The sequence below is a fragment of the Triplophysa rosa genome, linkage group LG7 (genome assembly GCF_024868665.1).
Source record: "Triplophysa rosa linkage group LG7, Trosa_1v2, whole genome shotgun sequence".
In the NCBI taxonomy this organism is placed as follows: domain Eukaryota; kingdom Metazoa; phylum Chordata; class Actinopteri; order Cypriniformes; family Nemacheilidae; genus Triplophysa; species Triplophysa rosa.
Window position 1 is genome coordinate 2,951,501 of NC_079896.1, and position 24,686 is coordinate 2,976,186.

Here is a 24,686-nt window from a genome sequence, read left to right on the forward strand (position 1 = left end):
TGTTCATTTATTTTGGCAATGCCCTTTTGTTTTGTATTTTTGGCGTAATGTAAAATATTGATGAAGATTTTGTTTTACAGTAGAAATATGTCCTCTTAGGTACTAGTGTGACTTGTAAAGATAAACGAACACACATTTACTTTATTAATTTTATTATTCTAATGGCCAAATTTCACATTCATAAATGTAAATATTTAGGAAAGAAACCATATTTTTTAGTATTTGAAAATGAAGTAAAACATTATTGTGAATCCATAATGCCCTCAAAGAATCCAAAGGCAGTAAGAATTGTACGAGCTTGTGCACTTTTTGAAGTATTCCAATAATATTGTTTGTATCTTCCCCTAGCATGATATGTAATCTGATTTTTCTTGTTTCTATTGCTTTGTGGTTGTTATATTAATAAAATAAAAAAATATAAGTAATCAGACTCTGGCTTATTTGATTTTACATTTGTTATTTTTTTAATATAATTTTTTAACATTATTTGTTTGATATGATGTGAATGTTTCTCTTTGTATTCACTATATGGCATTAATAAAAATAAAAAAAATTCCAACGTCATACGCCAAATCACCGTCTACACGACAACACTGAAACCGGAGGAGGAAGGGAATAAAAATTGTCATTTCAAATGTTTAGTGTGATCCCGACGTGTCTGCGCTCTTTGAAAACTTGGATTGAAGTTGTGCATCGCGTTAATTGATCAGCACTTTAATAAAACTGCCAACACTTATGGTTACATCTAAAACACAACAAATAGCAGAATACAAGTACAATACCCACAACTCAATACTATATCATACATGTTTTTTTCACTTTCTGAAGAAAATGCAAGAAGCTATGTGGTTGCTAGGAAGTCACGAAATCCAATTTTCGAACCTCTATTCTAGATAAGGCCTCTTTAATGCAAGTCTATTGGATATTTTTGTCTGGTTTATCCTCCGCCAGCTGAAAATCACAATTCAGATTGCTTATAAAAGTAATGGCACAACCTCAGCCATGTGATTTAAAGTATTACTCGTGTCAGTAGCAAAAATACCCAAAATATTAACCCTTAACAAACAGTCAAGCTTCGTTTATTTGAATAACATCTAAATGATCATTTTATTGTTTAAATGTCAGCTAAATGTTGGCATTTTTGGAAACATAATATTCTTTATACATGCTTTACAGAATGTACAGGTACATACAAAAAATACACTTGACGAAAAACTATTGAACGAAACAAAACAAAGCAGCATTTAAATATCAAAACAATAACGCTGAACTTTGGTTTCAGGACATGTTGGCGAACGGTGGAGCGTTTGATGCACATGGCTTGTTCTTTGGTCTAAACGCACCGGAATTGTAATTCAGAGACATTACAGATGGTGAGGTGATAAACCGGTCATTTCCAAATACGCCCGGTATTATTCAGAATAAATGGATCCCCTGAGAGCAGAACTGAACAAACAAGAGATGGTTGTAATAAGCAAAATGAGCATTAACAGTAATTTTATGTGTCTAAGTTTAGAGATCTAAATTGTCGGTGGAAGCCAGTGATGACACTGTGAAATTGACTCGGCACGGGGTCTGTTTCATCATTTGGCATTTAAGGGATAGTTCCCACAAAACTGAAAATTCTGTCCTCATTTACTCACCCTCAGGTTGTTTGAAATCTGTATACATTTCTTTGTTCTGTTGAACACAAAGAAAGATATTTGGAAGAATGTTAGCAATTTTAAGTTCTGTGACATCATCAGTAGAAAAAAAATATTTTGATTATTTTTTGTTCCATTTAACACAAAAGGAGATATTTTGAAGGATTTAGGAAAACAAAAGTTTTTGGGCACCTTTGACTACCATTTAACTTTTCTTACTATGGTAGTCAATGATGTTCCAGAACAGAAAATTGCTAACATTCTTTCAAATATCTTTCTCTGTGTTCATCAGAACAAAGTAATTTATACAGGTATGAAATAAGGTGAGTGTGAGTAAACGATGACAGAATTTTCGCTTTTGGGTGAAGTATCCCTTTAAGGTCTAGATTATTATAACTGTATAACTGAGAGGCAAGAAAATGTCCAAAACGCAACGAACGAAATATGCAAATGCATGGGTCTTTATCACAGCTGGAGAATGTTTGAAAGTAACTGGAGAAGAAACATTTTCTTTAAAACATGAGAACAGTGGACAGTTATCTGCAGTATTAACAAAATTCAGCTTTTGCAGGTTCAATAAGTGCATTATGAATAAAGGATAATTCAGACGTTGAAGCAGCGATCGATGATGCGGGGCCAACAAGCAATAACGTGAACTGGCTTAGTTTAACGTCCACAATCTAAAACCCTCAGATGGTATATAAAGGTTAAAAAGCATCAAGGCCTTAGTAATAACCAAGCATGAAATGTTTGCGAAACATCCAGCACTCTAAAAAACGCTGGGTAAAATTTGGACAAACCCAACCACTGGTTGAAATAAACCTAGAAAGTGTCTGTATTTCACACAACCATGAGTTAAAACAACCCAGCATTCTCCGAGTGTGTCCTTTGCTGCCATTGATATCCCACAATCCAGTGCATGGTACTGGCGGCCGTTTAAAAGAACAAAAACGTCCAATTAAGTGATGATGTATAGTAGTAAATTAATTCATAAATGCATTTTCCCATGAAAATCTCTACTGAGATATAAGCCCTGTGGTTATTAAACACGCCATTGGATCTCTAACTCAATTACCTTATCTAGCTTATCTTAAGCTCGCTTCAATTTGTTCTAGACCATTAAACGTGGCATTGCCTGTGAAATTCAGGCTGAAACCATTTTCTTGAAGACACTGAGGGAACAAGACAGTAAAGGAGTTGACCTTGACACCCCTCATAAGATAATGCTTAATGACAAGAAGGTCAAAGTCCAGCTTCGCTTTAAGGCCAATACAGTACAAAATAATAATGCCTAATACAGTCACAACTGAAAAGGTTTTCGGAATTTTACATTTTGCCAAGAATTCAAAATGAATTTAGGCGAGTATCCAGCATATATTGGACAGCTGAGGATTTAGTCTGATCTGTAGTCATGTGTATGTAGTAATACATACGTTTAACAGCCTACAGACACACTGTAAGGTCGAGTGTGAATTTCTGGGCCGACAGCACCACCAAACGAAAAAATCATCAATCCCGAGCCAACAGTGCCACGTCTGACTGCAATTCTGTTTCACTAAACCACACATAGCAAGGTTAGACACGTTACAATGATAACCCTTCTAACATTTGTCCATTAAGGACAAAAAAATACAACAAGAAGCTATCTTAACGGTGGAAGAATTAAAACAACTTGGCATATTACAGTTCATATAAGGCTGTCCTGGGCAGATTGTCAAATGTGCAATATAGCTTGTCTTTCTGACGATCTAATATAGTGCCAGACTAAAAAAAGAGGAAAGGAATCATCTGGAATACTTTTGAAATTGCGAAAAGCATTAAATAAAATGCATAAAACACATAACACATAAAATGCATGACAAAAAACAGCAACATCGACATACAATAACAGTAATAACCAACAGAGCGGTCAACTCCGTTAGCACAATAATGGTCATCAGTCGGTACCGTTTCCTGTACCAAACGGAGAAATAGGTAACACCCTCTGACGTCACTCAGAGAACATCACTGCCCTGTTTCGGGCAGGTTGTCTGGTTCTTACCAATATAGCATCACTATTTTCACAGTCAATATTCATTCGACTCTGCGAAGGAAGTTACGGGTCAAGCTTTGGCATATGCAAAAGGCTCAATGCTTTGAAGTAGGCGGGGACAATGTACCACGGCCAACTCGTACATCACGACTTACAGCAGAGCTACTGGAGCTCTTGGAAATGTTACATTCAGAGTCACGGCTCGAACTAGTTGTAGAGAAAATGGGAAAAGCAATAATTCTGCTTCTTGTTTTGGAGAGTTCTCCTCAAAACGCAATAATCCCAGTGGGCTACAAACGAACATGGTAAGGTGGGGGGCATGAGAGGCAGTGTAAACCACTAGGATTGAGGAGTTTTATTTGGCAGACAATGAGGCTTCTCAGTGGAGGTAGTGGGCCGAGGGCACTGGAAGTCGACGGCGGGGCTGGCTGTGTTTATGTGGGCGCAGAGGTGTTTTCCTGTGGCTTAGTCCTGTATGAGTCTTCCTCCAATGCCCCCCTCCTGTCCTCCCGGTCGTCTCCGGCAGAGAGAGCCATCGGGGGATCGTGTACAGTCACTGAGCCCTGGGTGAGGATGGAGGAGTGGGGTTCTTCGCCATCCCAAAAAGACCTGCCTGGCACATCTACAGCATTGGAAAAAACGGAAAATGGGTACATCACGTCAAACAATTGTGGTGAATAATGGAAAATTACAACTTGACAAATACGGAGCACACGCTCTATAAGGCTCCTTTTGGTCATCACCTCAACAACATCATCCGCTCGTTAGATTCTGTGTGAAATTATGGATATGACAACATAAGTCTCACCAGCGCTATACTGTTGTGAAGCCTGCAGTCTCGGTTCGTGATTGGTGAGGAACCCTGAAGTGTTCTGCTGACTTATTAAATCATCCAGCGGTGCGTCTGTGTGTTCGGTGTGTCGATCCTGTTCTTGAAGGCCGTTCACATGTCCGTCTCGAGGGATCTGAGTCACCAGCGGTTCATCCTCGGCCAGGTAAGCGTACGGGCAGTACTCTCGGGTGCGAGAGTAGATGTTGGCGTTGTCATAGCAGTCCGAGCAGATGACCAGAGGACCCGTTCCACCTGAAAAAAGGCAGATGTCAAAAGCCAGAGAGTTGGTTTAGACAGTTAAATAAACTGGTCAGTTAGAAAGATCCACAAATTTGTTTGTTAGTGGTTGTGATTTGAAGAGGTTGTTTGTGAGCTGGTTCTGTCAGCAAGCTAAAACCCTCTCTGACAGCGTTAGTTTGTAAATTCATCCTGTTTAAACACAGAGCCATCAAAACACCACATTTGGAACAAATTCACCGCCTTCGAGAGTAAACTCAAGACAACGACTGTCAGACTCTAAACCGCCTGCTGTGAGCAATATTCCTGTTATTACTGCATAATCTGTAGGTATTTTTCATGGGTTTGCAAGAATAACAGTTCCAAGCGGAACATCTGTTAGTTACGCAATAAAGAGAGCGCTCGGCATCCAAATGACGCCAAGAAAAGAGGACATGACCCTAAACCAGCCTACATTACACAAGACAACCGTAAAACCTCACTCAGTCAGAAAATCTGTAGTTTTGCACATTCCATAAATCTTTCATGCAACATGAATACAACATAATAGACTGACTATTTAGGTCTCAAATGAAAGGACTGTTCCCAAATTTAGCCTCATTACATATTCATGCATGCAGCCCACAGCTGGTACAGACCATTGGGTACATTTGCCAGTCCCTCTCTGGGTTCGCTTCTGTGGAAGCTGCTACGGCCGGCGAAGAACGAACCCATGCGATTACCCAACATTCCATTGGCTTCCGGATCCACATCGCTGCCTGCTTCGCCATAACACACTTCTGTAAAAACATGTTGATCTGTTGAAATTTCGGACATTCAGCACCTAACGGCTTTTGTGTCATTTACATATAGCCTGTTTATGCGTAGGCATTGATTGCATAGCAAGTAAATGTGTAGGGCGGTCTTACCCTCTGTGCCTTTGTGGACGTATCCGTTGGCATGAGATGGCATGAGTTGCTGGTGGCTTCCGTTCTCAGAATTGCTGTATCCCTCCTGAGGCTCAGACAGTGTACCCTGAGAGGACAGGTAACTGGGAATGTCTGCTGGCAGGTTCAGCTCATCTGTAAAACAAGCAGGGACATTTCTGAGTTCTAACTTTTCTCTACAAGAGCAAACATTGGTGTGTTTGGTCTATTAAAAATGTAATCGTACATTTTGAAATAATTAAATTGTATTACTAATAATATATTTGTTTTCATGCATGTAACAGACCTGTATTAGTTATGCTGTAATCCTCGCTCTTGCGTCTCATGTGGTAGATGACTATGACCCACACGAGCGAGGTGCCCACCACACAGCAAACAACCACCATAACAACGATGCCCACTGTCGTCCAGCCGTCCTGCCCGTACACGCTGGCCACCGGGTCGCAGTTGGCCGAGGGGGAGACGGCAAGGTAGATGTGGCCGCGTTCAGTGCCGAGCGTGTTGGACATAATGCACGTGTATTTCCCGGCGTCGGCCGGTCCGGTGTCTACAATAATGAGAAGCTGATTGGCCGCTGCAAAGAAGTGGCGTTCCGTCAGCACCAACAGGGCGTCGTCTTTGGTCCAGTTAAGGCGTGGGGCGGGGCTACCGCGAGCTATGCACTGGAGGACGGCAGTCTCGCCTCGTGCGACAGTACGATCCTCTAGAGGGCGCTGAAAGGATGGTGTTTCTGTCAACAAAACAGAATGAATTATTACACGTTACATATCGTTACAAAATCACTTAAAATCACAAATCATAACTTGGTTTTTGTGACTATTTCACAAGATATATTGTTCAATATTGTTGAGAAAATAAATGCTAGTGATTTACCCAACACTGTAAGAGTGGCATTGGCCGACAGGCTGCCAGCCTCGTTTTTAGCCGTACAGCTGTACACGCCCATATCTTCACTCTTCACGTTGGCGATGAAAAACGTGTCATCGTCTGGCATGACATGCATCCTTCTTTCGCGGGCAGCGGGGAAATTAATACCCCCGTCTTTTTGCCAGGCGATCTGGGGCGTCGGGTGTCCCTCTGCAGCACACTCCAACCTAGCAACCGTACCGGTGCGGATGGTTAGGTCCATGGGTGTCTTCAGAAAGGTAGGGAGCTCTGGAAAAGGCCATCGATGAGTTTGGAAAAAACATACAGTAAGTGCTTTCAATTCAAAATAATGCAAAATGTTTTTACACATTTTCCGTGCATAATGGAAGGGAAAGTCAATTCGATAAAATAAATAAAAGTACCAATGTTTTTGTGGACATGGTACCTTAGAACATAAACAATAAATCATGCCATTGCCATTTTAGAAGTTGTCTGTTGTCTCTTTAAAGCATTCTTTGAAGTACTGAGGCATAGCACAGTACATGAATATGGAAATCATTCCGTACCATATATTCCTATAACACAATACTGCCACAGTACATCTTTTGGAAGTGTTGTTTGAAAAAGCTAATATAATAACAACCCACCTGCATATAAAACTCTTAAACAGTGCCATTCCCATTAACAGCATTTTGAAACCTCACTTAGTTTCTCAATCACGTTTCTATTACACAATTAGTGCGCAAAACCACTCTTGCATCTGTATTATAAACTTGTATAAGCAGAATAATTACACTGCAGAGGTCGGCATCCCAGAGGGCTTTTGAGTCTTTGTTCAACAGAAATTGAATATGAAATAGGCCTGAAAACCACAGTGGAAATGAAGGAAAGTAAGGGCAGAATTAGACCACAAGCCAAAATGCTAATCAAAGCAGTGAAGAGATCATAGTGTGACACCAATTCAAAGGCCCTGCGGACGCTGGCTAATTCATCTTAATGTAATAAATACTTCAAACGACAATGAGACACCAGCAAACAAGCTTTTAACTTTGCATGGTTTCATGTTTTCTGAAGAGAACCTATGTGGTGCTGTACAGTGTGTTGTACAAGTTGGTATTGCAATATGTTTCAAGTGAAACATGGGTGTGACTTTTTGTGAATGCCCGAAGAAAAGTTAATATACCTTTACATCACCAAAACTCCTTTCAGTTTTAACACAACACCTCATTTCTACCCTAGTCAGCAAAGCAACGTCCAAATGTTTATAACTCACTAACCATTGACAGTGAGCTTGGCCAGAGTTGAGTAGTTGGAGCCAAACTGGTTGGAGACCACACACTGATACTGGCCTTCATCAGTGAAGTTGACATTAAGCAGATGTAGTAAAGTGGTGTACAGCAGGCGCTGGTCCTGGTACCGGGCGTAGTTCTGCACCTGAGCGTCATGCAGCACCTCTCCGTCTTTACGCCAGGCGGTGCTCATAGGAGAATCGCTGCTGCTGAGCGCAGAACAATTTAACGTGATGTTGGTCCCTCGCAAGGCTACAGTGGTTTTGGGGTGAGCGTTGATCTGAGGTTTGGGGAAGTCATCTGCGCATGAGAAACAGGACTTAAAATGTTGTTGCAATACTCAGCAGTAAATGTACATGTGTGTATATGAGAGAGAGAGAGAGAGAGAGAGAGAGAGAGAGAGAAGTAGAGCATAGAGTATCAACTGTCGGGTCACTCACTGCAGACGAACTCCTCCGGTTTAATCATAATCACACTAGAACCTGCCAGTGAGGCGGGATGAGCGCAAACAACCATGCAGGATTGCTGGAAACGGTTAATTAACCACTTGCTCAACCACTGCAGCTGACAGTCACACAGGAGACTGCTGGTGTTCAAATCACTGACAAAGACAAATATACATGCATTGCTGACAACACAATGACATATACTATTGTACGTGCTTTCAGTATTGAAATAAAGACAGATGACGTGTACAATCACTTACAGCGTTTTGAGTTTTAAATGTGAGAACGCATCCGGATGAATGGAAATAATCCCATTTTTGCTCAGGTCCCTGCAAAGGACACACAACAAAATTATTATTTTTTTGAATCACATGGTACAGAATAGAAGATCTCTCCATCCCACATAATTACCAAACAAGAACAAAATATCCCATAATTACAAAAGACTGCAATGTACCGGCAGAAATGGGCCCATAAAATTGGACAAAAAGCAGTCACAACTTAAGGGCAAGTTATGGTCGTGCGTAGGACCTACGCCGTAGCCGTGCCGGTTTTCATTTATACTTGTGCGTCAGTGTCCTCGTCGACAAACAATGACCACTAGGTGTCAGTGTCCATGCGCGTGTTGCTTGTGTAACCACGACAAGAGCCGAACAAGAAGCAGTAGCAGTGATAGCGGCAAGTAAACAGTCACTTTTGTTGCAGCTTGAGATGTATAATACAGAAGAACAAATAATTTACATATTATATTATAATTCATTTGGAAATGCATTGTGTAAACATGACGCTATCGCAGAGTTTTTGACCTTAGGGAGGGGTTCAAACAGACCAATCACAGCGCTGAGTTGATGTGTTGTTACATTTTTGGAGAGGTGCACGTCAAGCTACGCAGTGCTAAGCATTACCATAAATCACCCTTTAAGTGCTACATCCTGATGTTATCAGAACAAAACTTTTCTTTCGTTCCTCACAAAAAGCTTTCACATAGCTTTGAACAACTTGGTATACACGGACGTAACGTGGATAAGTTTTTGGCCTTTTAAAGAGCTTAAAAGCCCATCATCATCTCTTGTCGTTTTGCATGATAACTCGTTGTTTGCAAAAATGACAGAATCTTGGGGACACCATCCCTTTTATAAACAACATACTCGATTTGTGAAATGTAACTCACAAATGTTCCAGTTCCATCGGGCCCTCAAACGCTCTTTTAGTGATGGTCCTGATCTTATTATTCTGCAAAACCCTGAAAAACAAAAACACGCGCATGTCAAGCCACTCCAAACAATTGTACGCAGCAGATCAAACGACTCGCACAAGGCAACAAACTTACAGCGAGTTCAGCCTCTTCAAACTGCCAAACATGGCAATGGAGTCCTCGATGGCAAGAGATATCTCATTATTACGGATGTCTCTGGAACGAGAAACATCAAAAACAAGAACCATCAGAATATTAATAAAGCCCCAAACTGCGGAGTACAATGTGTCGTAAATAATTCATCTAAAAGACTTGGGTTTCTAGGGCTTTACTGTAGCTCAAAGTCATTGTTTGCTTTAAAAGAGCTTTTGTGTGGAATGGGTGGCATTTGGGAGTATATTGTGAGATTGTCTTTACGCTCCACCGGCTGCGAAAGGCTGACGTCTAACAACTGTGTCAAAGGGACGTGGCGGACGTTAGGAGAGAGGTGGGCATATCTGAATGTGTTCTGAAAGTGTAGGATGGAATGTAGAATCTACTGTTTCTGTTGCAATGTTTTATTTAAAACTGTTTATTTCCAGATATAATGTAACATCTTATAGACAATGTAACGCACTTCTGATGTTCTACAATATATAAGGTGTAATATTCTAATACAAATAAATATTTTGTAAAGGGCAGTAAAAATGTTGGCAGGAAAGTTAGTTCACACACAAAAAGGGTGACTAAATGATGACAGATTACGTTGTTCAAAACCTGTTTGACTTTCTTCTTGAAACACCAAAGAAAATATTTTGACAAATGTCTCAGTGGTCAAGTAAATGTTTGGTTAACGTTCTTTAGACCTGCTAGGCTTCAGTCTTCATAATGTTTCAGCATGCCATGTGTATGAGATAAAAGAGAACTGAGAGTAATCTTACAATGCGCGGACATTAGCCAGGCTGCTGAACACTCCTACTCCCAGATGTGTGATCTGATTGTCACCCAGGTTAAGACTTTGCATGAGACTGAGACCCGTAAACACCCAATCCTCCAGACGACTCAGATGGTTAAAGGACAAATCGCTGGAAACAAAACACAAAAAGATCAAGCCTGGGAGTTAAATCATTTCCTCACACCATAGCATTTGGGGTTAAGGGTCAAGCTTAGGATCAAAGTCTCTCACAGCTCTTCCAAGCGGTGGCAAAACTCCCAGGCGTCAGCTCGGATGAGTCCGATGTTGTTCTGATTGACCCGCAAAACCCGGAGCATGTGCAGTCCATACAGCCAGCCCTTATTCAGTTCTGTTAGATTATTATACTCCAACTCCCTGGAGACACAACAAAGGACAAGTGAAACTATAATCAAGAAAGAGCCGCAACAGTTACGGCTTGTCTACACTGTAGGCGAGCGGCGCGACGTGACAAAAGAACCTATTATACACAGAAATTCTGTCCCCACTGGATGCGGCGTGACAAACGCCTTGTCACATCGCACCACTGGAGTGTGAGGGAACAATATTATATTGATGATGCAACGGGACATCGAATCGTTGACATAATAATCGTAATCGAATCCAAGGGCGATTCACACCCCTACAGGAAATGTTATAGAAAGACCCAATAGAATGAATGAAGTCCCAATGCATTTACTTACAGCTCCTCCATGTTGTCCAGACCAAACAGAGCACCATCCATCATCTTAGTGATGCCGTTCCGCTGCATCTTCAGTGACTTAAGAGCCTTCAGTTCTTTAAAAATGAGGCTTTCAACCACACGGATCCTGTTGCGCCTCAACTCCCTGAAAAATGTGACACACATTTCAAGAGCGACACATTACAAGAGCAGCCCCAACAATCGCAGAGAGACGAGACAACAATGAAAATACAGTCCCCGTCTAATAATATCTGTGCGATTAGCATGCAGTTATCCGGTAAGATCCGATCTACTTGAGCACTGCAATAACATCCTACTCATTAGGCGTGAATACGCACAAGACTTGGAGCTGAGAGAGGGTGAAGACTTTATCAGGAAGCACAGAGAGTCTGTTCTGGTTGATCTTCAACACCAGCAGAGAGCTGAGGTTTCCAAAACAGCCGGGCTCCAGAGAACTTATCTTGTTTTTGCTCAGGTTGCTGTAACGATCAAGAGGGGAAACAATAAAACGTGTGAGAACATCAAAAGCCATCAGAAAATCTTTAACGTCGTCCGTCAAATGACGAAACAAAGATTAAAGCAAGGATCGAGTTGTCTAAAGACACGGTGGTTTAAGAGATATGTCCTAATGTATTTAGTTTAACTAAAGATGTCTAAGAAGTGCTTAAGAAGTGCACTGCAATCTCGAGCAAGCAAGACACAATTTAAATGAGTCCCAATAATGGAAAACTTACAGATATTTCAGCTGCATGGGAGGGAAGGATCCGGCTTTTAGCTCAGTTATAGAGTTAGAGCTCAAGTCCAGACTTTCTAGAGATGAATATGGCAACAGCTGCTCCGCCAAAACCTCCGAGATTCGGTTCTGAACACTGTAAATGATCAACAGATGGAAGATGAGTTATACATGTACCTGGCTGATTTCATATTCCTCACTCTTAATAAAACATGAAATGTAATACGTTTACCGCTTTATTAATGAAAGTGAATCTTTCAATTTAATCATTTCTGACAGCACAAGAGTTTCACTTACAGTGATAGAACAGTGATGTTGGATGAGGCATCTCCGAAGAAAGGCACAGCTGTAAATTCATTTTGATTCATTGACCTAAAATTATATAAAGCAAATGATTAAAAACACTTATCTTACTGGATACAACCTCCCCAGTCCCCACAAAACAATATAGGATAATATAGCATATGTATTATAAACCCAAATGTACATCTAGGTTTACAAAAAGATCAACTCTATAAGCCAAACACTATAGATTCGGGAGTGTAGGAATTTTCTCTGGTTTATTGCAGAATCCCTGTCATCCACAGGGCTGTAACACTTATCATTAACCAACTGTCATTTGTTGCAATAAATGTATTTAATGCGTTTATTAGTGTATTTTTGTCCTGTCTTGCAGGTGCAGATCTGCTTAAAAAACATTCAAACAAACCTAAATATCACAAATCGAAACTAACAGAAAGACAGATGGGTAATCTCAGATTACTCAAAATAGGTGAAGCTGTCACAAAAAATTGACTTTCCAAAACAAGCCCTGGAATATTATAAATGTCGACTATTTGATATTGTTTTATACAAAATGTATATAATGCAAGAATATCATAAGTACAACTATAGTAATTAGTTACAATCTATTTCAAATGACACTGACTACATGTATTCCAGATGTTGTCTCTTTATAAACAGCAGCAGACTGATCACATGGTATGCACCTATACAGGTTCTGTTACTTACGCATGCGTGATCCATGCTGGAGCATCCAAAAGTCCACTGGTCAGTCTTTTTCTACTACAGTCCAGCAGCTGAGGTGCACCTGGACCGCTGGAGCACACACAAGGAGACGGGCAAGTGTCCAGACCCACGACATTCACTATTAGAAGAAGCAGGGCCTGGGGGATGGGCCAGCCCGCCGCCATTTTGAATTTCTTGAGGGCGAATTATTAGTCCAAAATATGGCATTAATTACGCAGAGGAACAAATGTGGGGTTTAAAACATGTGCCCGCTTTTATGTTGATCCAAAACAAAGGAAAACTCCTTGCAACGATGGCATAAAATAAATCCGAAGAAACTCGGAGCCATTGCTTGGTCCGTCCTTTCGCAATTCCCGTCTTCCGCCTCGCAATCTCTGCCGCTCTGAGATTTCCCAAATGAGCGTCAAACAAGCCTCAGGCCGCTAAAATATTGTTTAGTTGTCTCAAAGGGATCCATGTCCTATATTATATCGTGGGTTTGCGCTTGAAGTTGATATAAAGCGCTGTGGAAAAAATGTCTTTCCAAACATTGTTCCTCGACTTTTTTCCCAAGGAAAAACAACAGCATCTTCCTCCGTTTGCACGCAATCCCGCCTCCGTTCTGTCACGTGCTGCACGTTCCTCACTTGATTGGCCAGTCAACTAGTCACTCAAACTTCACTTTCCTTATGTTGATTTAACACTTTTAAATGTCTAAAATGTTCGTTTTTTATTAATTGGGGAACTTCTTTTGTACTCTAGGGAGATTTTTACAGACAAAATGCGAGGATATTATTTTTAAATTTTACAATATATTTTCCTCAAATTAAATAATCTCATATTTTAGATTAAATGTGCCCCTCTATAATATCGTTGTCATTCTATGAAGATAATACGTGTTAAAATCAGGGAGACTTGACTTTGCACTTTTAACCTCGCAGAAATAAACCTTGCTTGAAAACAATGCCACACCAGATTTGCACGGACATGTTATTTATATGCTTAAATGATTTGTTGTTTACAATATATATTATATGTGCTGAATTACCAGACAATATGAGAGTTTTACAAAATACAAATATTGTATTTATTTATCTGAAAAAAAAAAGCTCCCAGAGAGGTACGAGTGCATTGTTGTTTGTTTATGAGATGCCAGTGCAATGGGCGAATGCTACGATCGCGAGTCTCACTAAATAAACTGTTGTCATAATGTCAATCACAAGATTTCTAACACAACATGATCCTGAAGATGCCTCTGGTGGGCAATAGACATTTGTCAGGTAATGGCTGGGTGTAGCTGGGGAGTGGGGGTCATGAAATGTTCTCTCTTGTCTACTCAATGTGCCTGAGGGAGAGTTATTTAAAAAAATGTCCAAGCCCCTGTAAATTTGAAAAGTGACCCTGGTAAACAATTGCAAATCAACAAGTTTATTTGGTATCTGATAAGTAAATGTATGATGGGCTGACCACTTGACCTGTCCCATGCGATTCCCTGCTGCAGAAATTTGGGTTGGCCTCCAGCTTTTCCTGTGAACCTTTTATGGATAAACTGTATAGAAAATACATTTGTAGCTGCGAATGGTGTATTTACTGAGCTACTGTGTACTGTGTTTGGTTAATAATCGACTGCATTATTCGGTGCATTACTTCAAAGAAACGGTTTGAAATGTGTAGCCTTCGGCACGTTCTTTGGCAGGTGACAACATGTTCTTTATCTTCTGTATTATACGCCCCTGTTTCAAAAGAGTAAAGAACAGGTTAGCTGAGATCTGTTTACGTGTAATATATAACAATGGATTTGCGACAAAAACAAATACGACCAACCAGTTCACCTCGAAAACCGCGAAAGAAGAGGAAGCGAGCGGAATCGTACACCGTGACAAACATGTATCAGCGAAGCTGTCGACTGGATATCAGTGAAGCCACACAAGTCGTGTATGTCGTCGGTACGGAATTAAAATTGAACCTGATCAGGTACGGTGAAGACACTATAACTCTTTAACTGCAACCCTTTTGTTTATGGTTGAGTTGATTTTAATGGAAACTATAAGTTGGGCCTACTGGTCTCGTAAAACCAAAATGTCACTGCATTCAAATGGTTTTAATGGTAAACAGCTGAAGGTTCATAGTGGTAATGGAAACTATCAGAATTTGTATTGTCAGCAAAACAGTTGCGTATACAAATTCACGTTCATGTAATTTGCCTTAATGTAAACGGCGACCCCAGGGCGTGAGTGTGAGTGTGGGCGTTAACAGTAAGCTGATAAGGATCGTTTCCCTAAGAATACACCTGTTTTCGGTCAACCAATAGGCTCAATCACTGCGCAGGACTGTGTTGCGCTGCGCAAACCGATCGGTGTGTGAAATCGTCGAAGTACCGCGAGAGCGACTCTAAAACGCAGCCTTCCAATTGCTCTCGCGGTACTAGATGGCAGACTGTGTTCAGGCTGCGCAGCGCCGCGTGAAGTCTGTGATGTCATATGCATAAGGGTCTTCACAGCCCAGCGAGCACTCGAGCACACACCTCATGGGTTAACGGTAGTCGTAGAGTCACTTTGAAAGTAAGACTCGTGTCGATACATCATGGTGGTCCTACGAACTATCAGAATTGAAACTGAAAAGGCAACGCACACGACGTACGTGCTCGGAACGGAGCTGACCGTGAACGTAGACAGGTGGGCACGTTTCTTTTCATTCTCTCCGTGGACTCATTGAATTTTGTCTAATTAGTTCAACTGAAACCAACCCGGTGGTCTTGAGTCGCGTTTTAAACGTTGCCAAATATGACCGTCTGACTCATGAGAGTAAATATAGAGCAACAATTAAAAACAACGTGTAACGTTACTCGTTGCATGCGAAAACCCCCAAAACGAAGTTGTGCTGATATCATTTGCGCAACATGCAAAGGTATTCTTTTGTTATGCGTTTTCTAAGAGTTGCCGTGGGCTGGGATTTATTCTGCTAACGACATCACATGTATAACCAACTAACGTTAGGCTTGGTGAACCTGAAATGCGTCTTATTTACAAACGAGGGCTGGGTGATACATCAAATATTTACAGGATCATTTTTATTTGCCATAATTACCCATAAAGTACCACAGCAGTCGTGTTTGTAGTAAAACTGGTAATGCAATCGGCCAAGAACCAACCAAATAAAATATAACCCTAAATGTTGTGTCAATTCACTTATTTAATAACTGAGTCAAATTCTGAGAGAAAATGAACCGTCATAGTTATATATTAAACGTATATAATCATGTTTGCCAGATTTATAACCATGTGTATTATCACTGTTTTATATATATAATCTGATTGAAAGAAAAATGTCATGCAAACACGTCCTTTACTTTTATTGTTTATTTTTTACGGTTTGTTTCTTTTTCGTTTACGTGTGATTTTGACAGCCCTGCTGAAAATAAGAAAACAATTCTAACAGTTTCTCTTACAAATACTATTTTGAACCATCAGCTGTCTAACATGAAAGCCAATATGATAAATCTTTATGTTCTTATTCCAGCAGGATTAAATGGTGTTATTTTGGTTGAATAATAATTTTCTCCTTTCAGGTCCATATGAATGAGCGTGTTGTGCTGTGACATTATTCACATTCATCAGCTCTGTCTCAATGCGTCCGTTTATATCACCCACTGTCCGCCATTGCATTTCATAGCTTTCCTAAACCAACAAGTGACCGACTTCGTTGATGTCTTATTAGTCCATAAACTAACCCTAATGACCTCGGCAATGACTGTTGCCTGATGTCTTTTAAACAGTAAATAGAAGTGAATCTTATCTGTATGAATCATAATGACTTTATTATATCTTTGGCCTGGTGATGTGGCCATTCAGCATAGTTTTATTCTAATTCTAGTTGCTCATGTGTTTTTTATGACCTCATGTTTATTGAAAAGCCTTAGAGATCCTCTTTGACACGTGACCTTTAATGTCAACGTCCAGACTGCATACGTGGAAACGGTAACGGTGTGTTTTTTGCAGGTGTGCACCACCCGAGTCCAAGTTCTTCTCTATAAGATGCGCCTCCAACGTGCATTACAAGCTGACGCCCGCAGCAATAGACAGGAATGTCGCCGCCCACCCGCTCACCCCCAACTCTCTTCTAGTCATCACTATGGACACAGTCAGCGAGGTGTCAAATGACAGGAAGGTAACTCCATCCAATCACAACAGTGCTCCTAAACCAACACCGAATACAATGGGCAAGCCCAGACTCAATCTGCTGGATTTAAACACGTTTACATTTTCCAAAAATGCCCCGAGAGCGCTTCTTCGGGTTCTTGTGTAAATGATAAGATCTTGAAGAAACTAGAAGTTTAAAATACGTCTGTGGTTGTCTGTGAAGGAAACTGCATTTTATGTGCAGACACCGAAACGAGACACTTCCGCAAAACGGTCTACCCTCTTAAAAAAACTCTTAGCGTGCTAAAAAGGGTTGCGTGATGCCATAGAAGAACCATTTTTGGTTCCTTCAGGCAGAAGTTCTTAAAGGAACAGTTCACCCGAAAAATAGTTCTTACTCGCCCTTGAGTCATTCCAAATCTGTATAGATTTCTTTGTTCTGATGAACGCGGAGAAAGATATTTGTTGAAATGCTTTTAATCAAGCAGTTCTTGGTCACCATAGTGGGAAAATTTTATTTGTAAATGTCTTTGTTCTGTTGAAGACAATAGAAGACATTTTAAAGAATGTAGAAAAGCAAACAGTTGTGGCGCACCTTTGACTACTATTGTAATTTTCCACACTATGGGAGTCAATAGTGGCCAAGAAGTGTTTGGTTACAAGCATTCTTCCAAATATCTTTCTCTGCCTTCATCAGAACAAAGAAATGTGTACACATCTGGAACAACTCGAGGGCGAGGAAATGGAGACGGAATTTCATTTTTGGGTGAACGCAATGAATGAGGTATATTCCAAAACCATTTGCCTAATAATTGACGTCTCTGATTGCGTTTCAGTTTTCTGTGCGGTACTACGGGGAAACAAAGAATACGATCGGGAACGCTGTGCTGCACCTGACAGCTGTCGGTACGTTCTCCTCGCTCATCATCAACACCTAACATTTGCTGTCGTTGCCAATAAATACTGTAGCTTTCACTTATGTAAACTAAATAGCTTTTATGTCTGTGCGTGTAGCAACAAAGGATCTGTTCTTTGTTCTTTTGCAGAGATGTCTCTGGATGTGGATGCGGACCGGGACGGAACTGTTGAGAAAAACAACCCAAACAAGGTGAGCTTTGTCTCTTTGTGGTGGTCTGTGTTCTGTATAACCGTCAGGGGATTTGTTTCAGTTTGACTGCTGCTGGCTTTTAAAAGTCTTTGATAAAACCTCGAAAATTTGTCAAATGAACTATATTGGAATACATACTTGAATAATATCATTCGTTTATCAGGGATGAAGTGACATAAAAGTGCAATAAATGAAATAAGAGAATAAACAAAGAAAATACAATTCATGTGACATCAAACATATCCAAAAGCATGTGATCACAGTTTGAAATGTAGGAATCTATGAACGTTGACACAACACACTGGTGTGTCCGAATCATTTTGCACTTTATTAGAAGTTTATTTGTAACAGTCTTGGATTTTCTTCTCAGGCATCATGGAAGTGGGGTCCTAATGGTCACGGTGCTGTTCTTCTGGTCAACTGTGATTCCGAGTCCGGATACTTTAAGACGATGGACTCTGATAAAGATGAGATAAGTAAAGTCTCAGGTAAGGTTTTTTGAGGACATAAAACATATTTCATGTTTAATTTCGATCTACGTGACGTGGGATATTTTGGCCTACTTAGATTTCAAAAGTGGGCGGAGCTACCCAGCATGACACAACATGTATAAAGACCAAGTGACCGTAAATAATGGCAAATGTTGTGTTGCTCGTCACAGACGTAAATGTAAACAATTGACCTTGTATGATGATGGTAGATTTGCAGGACATGTCGAAGATGGTGTTGCGCATCAACGGACCGCCTGAACTTCCTGAGGGCTATAAACTGAGCATGCACATCTCAAAGACAGGATCGGAGAGCGTCAGGGTCTTCAGACCTCGAACCAACAAAGGTGGACGACCAGAAAAATGGAGTGAGTTGATACACGCAAATCAAGGAAACAATGTGAATATTAAGCAGTGGAAAATATTGTAGTGAATGACATGTGGTCTTGATTGTAGAGCACACACTTCTGAAGCTTTTTCTGAAGGATCATGTCATGGTGGTGGGAAAGGACTGTTTGGCTGACGAAGTGCCCTATCTAGGTGGCAAAAGTGAACTGCAGTTCTTTGTAGAGGGTCTTCGATTCCCTGATAAAGACTTTGATGGTTTCATCACCATTAACCTCAGTCTAACAGAACCCAGTGCTAAGGTGAGAGTGAGAGAAAATATGACCGATGTCAATGTTCAAACACTTTTCCTATTTTTCTATAAATATCCATGATATTTGTTTTTAAACAGGGATGTCCCGAAACGCCCATCTTTACAGACACGGTCATGTTCCATGTGTCCCCGTGGATCATGACCCCCAACACCCTTAAACCCATAGAGGTGTTTGTGTGCAGGTGAGAATCTAAGCTCTACTCAAGGACTTCATGTCATTACAAATATTGAGAACTCCTGCTTTCGTTTCATTTCCAGCACAAATGATAACTACGCATTCCTAAAGAGCATCAGGAACCTGGTGGAGATTTGCGGCTGCAAACTGAAAGTGTGCCACGAGTACATGAACCGAGGGGATCGCTGGATGCAGGTGAGAAATCTTTTGAAGAAGTTTTAACCTCTCGAATACTCTGTGACTATCAAGGCTATTGTTTTCAAGGAGACATATTTCATATTACGTATTTTGCTTTTAGTTTGGATCCACGCTAAATGGATCAAAAGTCGCATCTGAATGAAAACTTGCACAAGAGAAAGTGGTTGAACGTGACTCGCGCTTATGCTTATAGGGGCGGTTTCCCGGACAGGGATTATTAGCCTCATCCAGCAACAGGCTTTAGCTAAATTAGGATATTTAAGGCGTTTTAAAAAATATACTCTTAATCACTAAACTTTTATCAGTTATCTTACTGGCGTGTAATTTAATTACTTCCCCTTGAAAAGTAAAGTAAGGGATTACTCTTATTTCTTCTGTAATTTAATTACAGTTACTTCTGATGTAATTAAACTAAATACTTTGTGTAATATGTGTGTGCAATAGTGGAATTGACATCAAAATTCAAAGTCTAACTTTAAAATCTGTGCTTTAATGTGTAATTCTCACATTTGTAATACTTTGGTCAGTTAATAAGAGTACTTTATGTAGTTTAATATTATTTATTTGAATGAATTAAATAAGCCGTTTCATGTCTATCCTTGAATCACTTAACTAATCAAGGTTGATGTAGGATATAGAAAGTAATTAGTAATTAAATACTTTTGGAGAGAGTAATTTGTACAGTAATCTAATTACACTATTGAATATGTAATTAGTAACTAGTAATTAATTACTTTTTCAGAGTAACTTACCCAACACTGGCACACACATACACACAGCACAGACTCTTTTCACCACACATTAAAAAATGTTGATCAATCATTTAGGTCTAAATCAATAGTTTTGTTTCAGCTGATAAACGATCACCTATGATGAGTAATCTTTACTATAACTGTGTCCACAGGATGAGGTTGAGTTTGGCTACATTGATTCCCCCCATCATAGATTCCCTGTGGTTCTGGATTCCCCTCGTGATGGAGACCTTCTTGATTTCCCATACGAGGTCCTTCTGGTGAGTCACAGAGACGGTTTATTATGCGCAAAACACATCTTAGCAGGATATTGTGTTTATACGGTAAACACTAAAACGTGTCGCAGGGGCCGGATTTTGGTTACGTGACGCGCCAAACTGTGGATGAGAAGGTGAGCAGTCTGGACTCTTTTGGGAATTTGGAGGTTAGCCCACCAGTCACTGTGAATGGAAAGAGTTATCCGCTCGGCAGGATTATCATTGGAGTTGCTTTCCCTACGTAAGTAACACTGAGGAGTGATGGTGTATGGGCGAACCGCTCAATATAATGCATTACGAGGACCCATTTCCTTTGTTTTAGTACAACGCAGGGACGCAACATGACCAAAGTCGTCCAGGATTTCCTGTGGGCACAGAAGGTTCAAGAGCCGATCGCTCTCTACTCGGATTGGTTGGTTGTGGGTCACGTGGACGAGTTCATGACCTTTGTTCCAGCCCCTGACCGAAAGGTAAACGCGTTACTTTTAAGAATAGCGTTCTACTGTACCTCAGTTACGTTTTTCTATGTATGTACTGTGTATAGATGTAGTATGCAATATAATATATTATAATCTTCTGTATGCATGACTTTTCCTAAAATAGGCAATGAACATCCAGAGCGCGGTATTCCATATTGTATCCCACAATGCAATGCACTTGAACTAAAGTTATAAAACGACAACTTCTCGTTTCTTAAGTTCCTCGATGGTTTTAAATCTGCAGAAATTCCGCTTGCTTCTTGCCAGCCCTGATGCTGGATACAAAGTGTTTAAGAGGCTGCAGAACGACGGACACGGAAAAGGCGAAATGTTTCCAGGTAAACGCTCGCTCATTTGATTTCAACAAACCCTCACAGTTGAGTATTCCAGCTAAGCCGTTTGACTTGCGCAGGTCTAGAAGAGGCCATCTCAGTAGACGACATCCTAAATGACAAACAGCTACAGGTGGAAAACATCTACGTGCAGGTCAGTGAGATTTTCAACCAATTTCAGAATACTAACAGAGATACAGATGTTGAGAGCGTGTTTTCTCTCACTCAGAACTGTATCGACTGGAACAGAGATGTGCTGAAGAAAGAACTTGGTTTGGATGAGGACGACATCATCGATTTGCCCATCTTGTTTAAACTGGTAGAAGATGAAGGGGAACACAGAGCTGTGGCCTATTACCCAGATATGGTACAGTATCGTTTACATTTATGCATTTATCCAAAACGACTTACATTGCATTATACTACACATTTGTTTCTAAGTACGTGCAATACCTGGGATCAAACACATGACCTTGGCGTTGCTACAGGAATGTTCTTATCGTTTACGTTTTATAGCCAGATCGTTGTTTGTTTCGATCATACTACCTGTATTTACAGGTGAACATGCTGGTGTTGGGTAACCAACTGGGCGTCCCCAAACCGTTTGGGCCCCAGGTGAAAGGCAGATGTGCTTTGGAGGCGGAGATGTGTTCTCTTATGGAACCTCTGGGCCTTCGTTGTACCTTCATTGATGACTTCGCCCCCTACCACAAGCTGCTGGGTGAAGTTCACTGCGGTTCCAATGTTCTCCGAGAACCATCGACGTTCAGATGGTGGAACCTAGAGCTTTGAGAGACAAGAAAATCTAGACAGGAATGACTTCTCTGGTAGTTATTTCAGAAGTGTGATTTATTCTTTAACATTCTGGTTTAAAATAAAAACATATGTGCCTTAACCTACCAGCAATAGAAAATGACTGATAAAAGAAGTCATACTCACCCTGAAATAGTACTGTTTTTTTTTTCAATTTTGATTTCAATCATGTCATAATAGAATTGTAATTTTTGGTTGAATTTTACCCCTTTAAAACTTTTCTGTGATGGTGAGTTAAACTAACCGTTTGGAGCTTCTTACTTTTTACCTTCTACAATTTCTCTTACTGATGATGTAATGACTTCATACTCAGCAATGTCTTAATTCACTTTCATTGACTGTATTTCTTTGGCTGCGTTACAAATCTCTGTTATACATCATGGCAACAAATAAACATTCCACTAACCCTCTGATCTTTATTAAACATCATTGATCACTTTTGGATTACAAAAAGAAGAACATGTTGTATATACAGGGAAACATTTCTTAAAGTACAGTAAGCACTTGTTGTAAAAGAACACAATCACCAGCAGTAAGCAGACGGCTTGAAATGAGTTTGTGCTTAAATGCGTGTCGTGCGTGCAATCGCAGTAATTACAAGTGAAAAGGATAAGAGGGCACGAGCACATCCCGATGAGAGGATGGTATTTAGCCACACTTAATTCTTTTTCGTTTTACAAGTGTTCACTTCTGCAGAACATTTAAAATCACTGGTTTTGAGGCAGAATTTCCAGTTTAAAAATCCAGTTTAATTCTTTTTGGAACAAACACCGTACCGTCATTTTTGACACAAGCATTATTGAACATGAAAGTCTTGAAACTAAGAGTACTGTGTAAAAAATAAATCGTAATAGCTTTAAAAAGATGACGTGATCTGAAATAAGCAGTTTTTATATGACAAAAAAAGAGATTTATTCAAAATGTGAACGTGTAAAGTAAGAGAGCAAGATATGATATCAAATGTGTGCAGGGTTCCCACAGTCACGCAAAGCTTAAAGGGATAGTTCACCCCAAAATGAAAATTCTGTCATAATTTACTCGCGCTCCAAATCTGTATACATTTCTTTGGAAGATATTTGGAAGAATGTCAGTAACCAAACAGAAGCCAAAGTAGGGAAAATAAATACTATGGGAGGCAATGAATGATGAGATCTGTTTGGCTACTGACATGCTTCCAAATATCTTTCCTCGTGTTTAGCAGAACTAAGAAATGTATACAGGTTTGGAACAATCTGAGAGTGAGTAAATGATGACAGGAATATCATTTTTGGGTGAACTATCCCTTTAAATGTGTGATATCCAGGTCTGGAAAAGGAATTGTAACTAAACATCTTACAAGTCAAAAACGTACTATATTGAATATTGTATCGAAAATCCAAATGGTTAATTCAGTCCAGCAATCTCAATAACCGCAATGTTATTAACAAAATTCCTTGTTGAAATGCTGTGGGAACCCAGTATACATGTGTGCAATTCAACAGTTTTACATTCATATTGCTCACTGTCACAAACTTTCACGACACTTTTGAATAAGCTTCATTTGTCAGTAATCCGCACAGCGCACTCGGGTTTTTATCTTTGAAGAGCACTAAAGAGCCTTTACATTAGTGTATGTTTGGTCGTACAAAATATCTCCATCAGAAAGAACATAACGGCTACTCTTGCAACACAATTAATAATATTTAAGAGGATCCGTCATCTCACTCCTGATCTATTCATTTTGTCGTGTATGCTAATAGCTAAAGCTTTGTGAGCTTTGTGTCCGGATGGGGTTTGAAATCACCAGAAAGATCATCGGCTACAGACCACATTTAACATTTATCAATAACGACATCATTATTCATCACAGACAGAGAACAACACAAAAGGCAACAAAAACAATTTCGGAAACAAAACGACACGGTCAGGTTGAGAAGGAGTTCACAAGGGTGATGGGTTTAGGACCAACCTTAACATTTCGAGAGATACAGATGTCCCCAAAAGATCTACTCCCACAGAGAACTTCAATAAATAAATAAATAGAAAGAATAAAAAATGACAGTAAACAGAATGAGGGCCAGAGAAAGGAAGAAGTTGATGATAAAAGCATTGATGTTTTCCAGAAGTGACAGCAGACAGAGATCTTCTCTACTGTGAACTATTGTCGTGGATGTCTGACAGTCGTGTTCGGCAGGTTTGTCATGTGGCCTATAGGCCGACAGCCATATGATAGAGAATAAAGGGTTGTGCCCTTAATAGTGTGCTGATATTCTGATCCACACCTGCCCGGCTCGAACAACTCCGCATTCAGTGTCTATAAGAACTCCCGTGAGCGCACCGAGTTTCCGCTGCAGGAGGCCTGCTTATGAAAACGCTGAGAACAAAATGACGACAGACAGACGATAAGACTGTGCAAATGTCCTGCTATGAGCTATAACAGCGATTTTGATTTTGAACATGGTTAAA

At 40.2% G+C, this 24,686-nt stretch overlaps 3 protein-coding genes across 12 annotated transcripts in view; 1 reads left to right on the plus strand and 2 right to left on the minus strand.

The window, feature by feature from the left end:
• Positions 1-455: 455 nt before the first annotated feature.
• lrig2 (leucine-rich repeats and immunoglobulin-like domains 2) lies at positions 456-13,452 on the minus strand. Its single transcript, XM_057338223.1, has 18 exons — positions 12,846-13,452; positions 12,132-12,206; positions 11,836-11,970; positions 11,440-11,580; positions 11,103-11,246; positions 10,633-10,776; positions 10,388-10,531; positions 9,603-9,683; positions 9,444-9,515; positions 8,533-8,601; positions 8,267-8,427; positions 7,815-8,126; positions 6,544-6,825; positions 5,957-6,400; positions 5,653-5,805; positions 5,383-5,523; positions 4,484-4,759; positions 456-4,297 (listed from the first exon to the last, which is right to left on the minus strand). The coding sequence occupies exons 1-18, from the start codon at positions 13,025-13,027 to the stop codon at positions 4,110-4,112; spliced, it is 3,144 nt and encodes a 1,047-aa protein (XP_057194206.1). The 5' UTR covers positions 13,028-13,452; the 3' UTR covers positions 456-4,109.
• A 1,109-nt stretch (positions 13,453-14,561) lies between these two features.
• Positions 14,562-22,651, plus strand: padi2 (peptidyl arginine deiminase, type II). Of its 2 annotated transcripts, none has more exons than XM_057337230.1 (16): positions 14,562-14,816; positions 16,841-17,009; positions 17,818-17,887; positions 18,028-18,089; positions 18,460-18,577; positions 18,790-18,945; positions 19,034-19,224; positions 19,314-19,417; positions 19,494-19,605; positions 20,513-20,620; positions 20,707-20,858; positions 20,940-21,087; positions 21,341-21,434; positions 21,509-21,582; positions 21,658-21,795; positions 21,987-22,651. In XM_057337230.1, exons 1-16 carry the CDS (start codon positions 14,635-14,637, stop codon positions 22,218-22,220), a joined length of 2,112 nt encoding a protein of 703 aa, XP_057193213.1. In that variant the 5' UTR covers positions 14,562-14,634; the 3' UTR covers positions 22,221-22,651. The 2 variants fall into 2 exon arrangements, with proteins under 2 accessions (XP_057193213.1, XP_057193214.1); XM_057337231.1 differs by lacking the exon at positions 14,562-14,816 and adding an exon at positions 15,320-15,517.
• Positions 22,638-24,686, minus strand: part of rap1gapb (RAP1 GTPase activating protein b) — a 66,251-nt gene continuing 64,202 nt past the window's right edge. For all 9 annotated transcript variants that reach the window (XM_057337221.1, XM_057337220.1, XM_057337228.1 and 6 more), the window contains one exon: positions 22,638-24,594. The gene's annotated coding sequence lies outside the window, so the exon portion shown is untranslated. The remainder of the gene's footprint in view (positions 24,595-24,686) is intronic.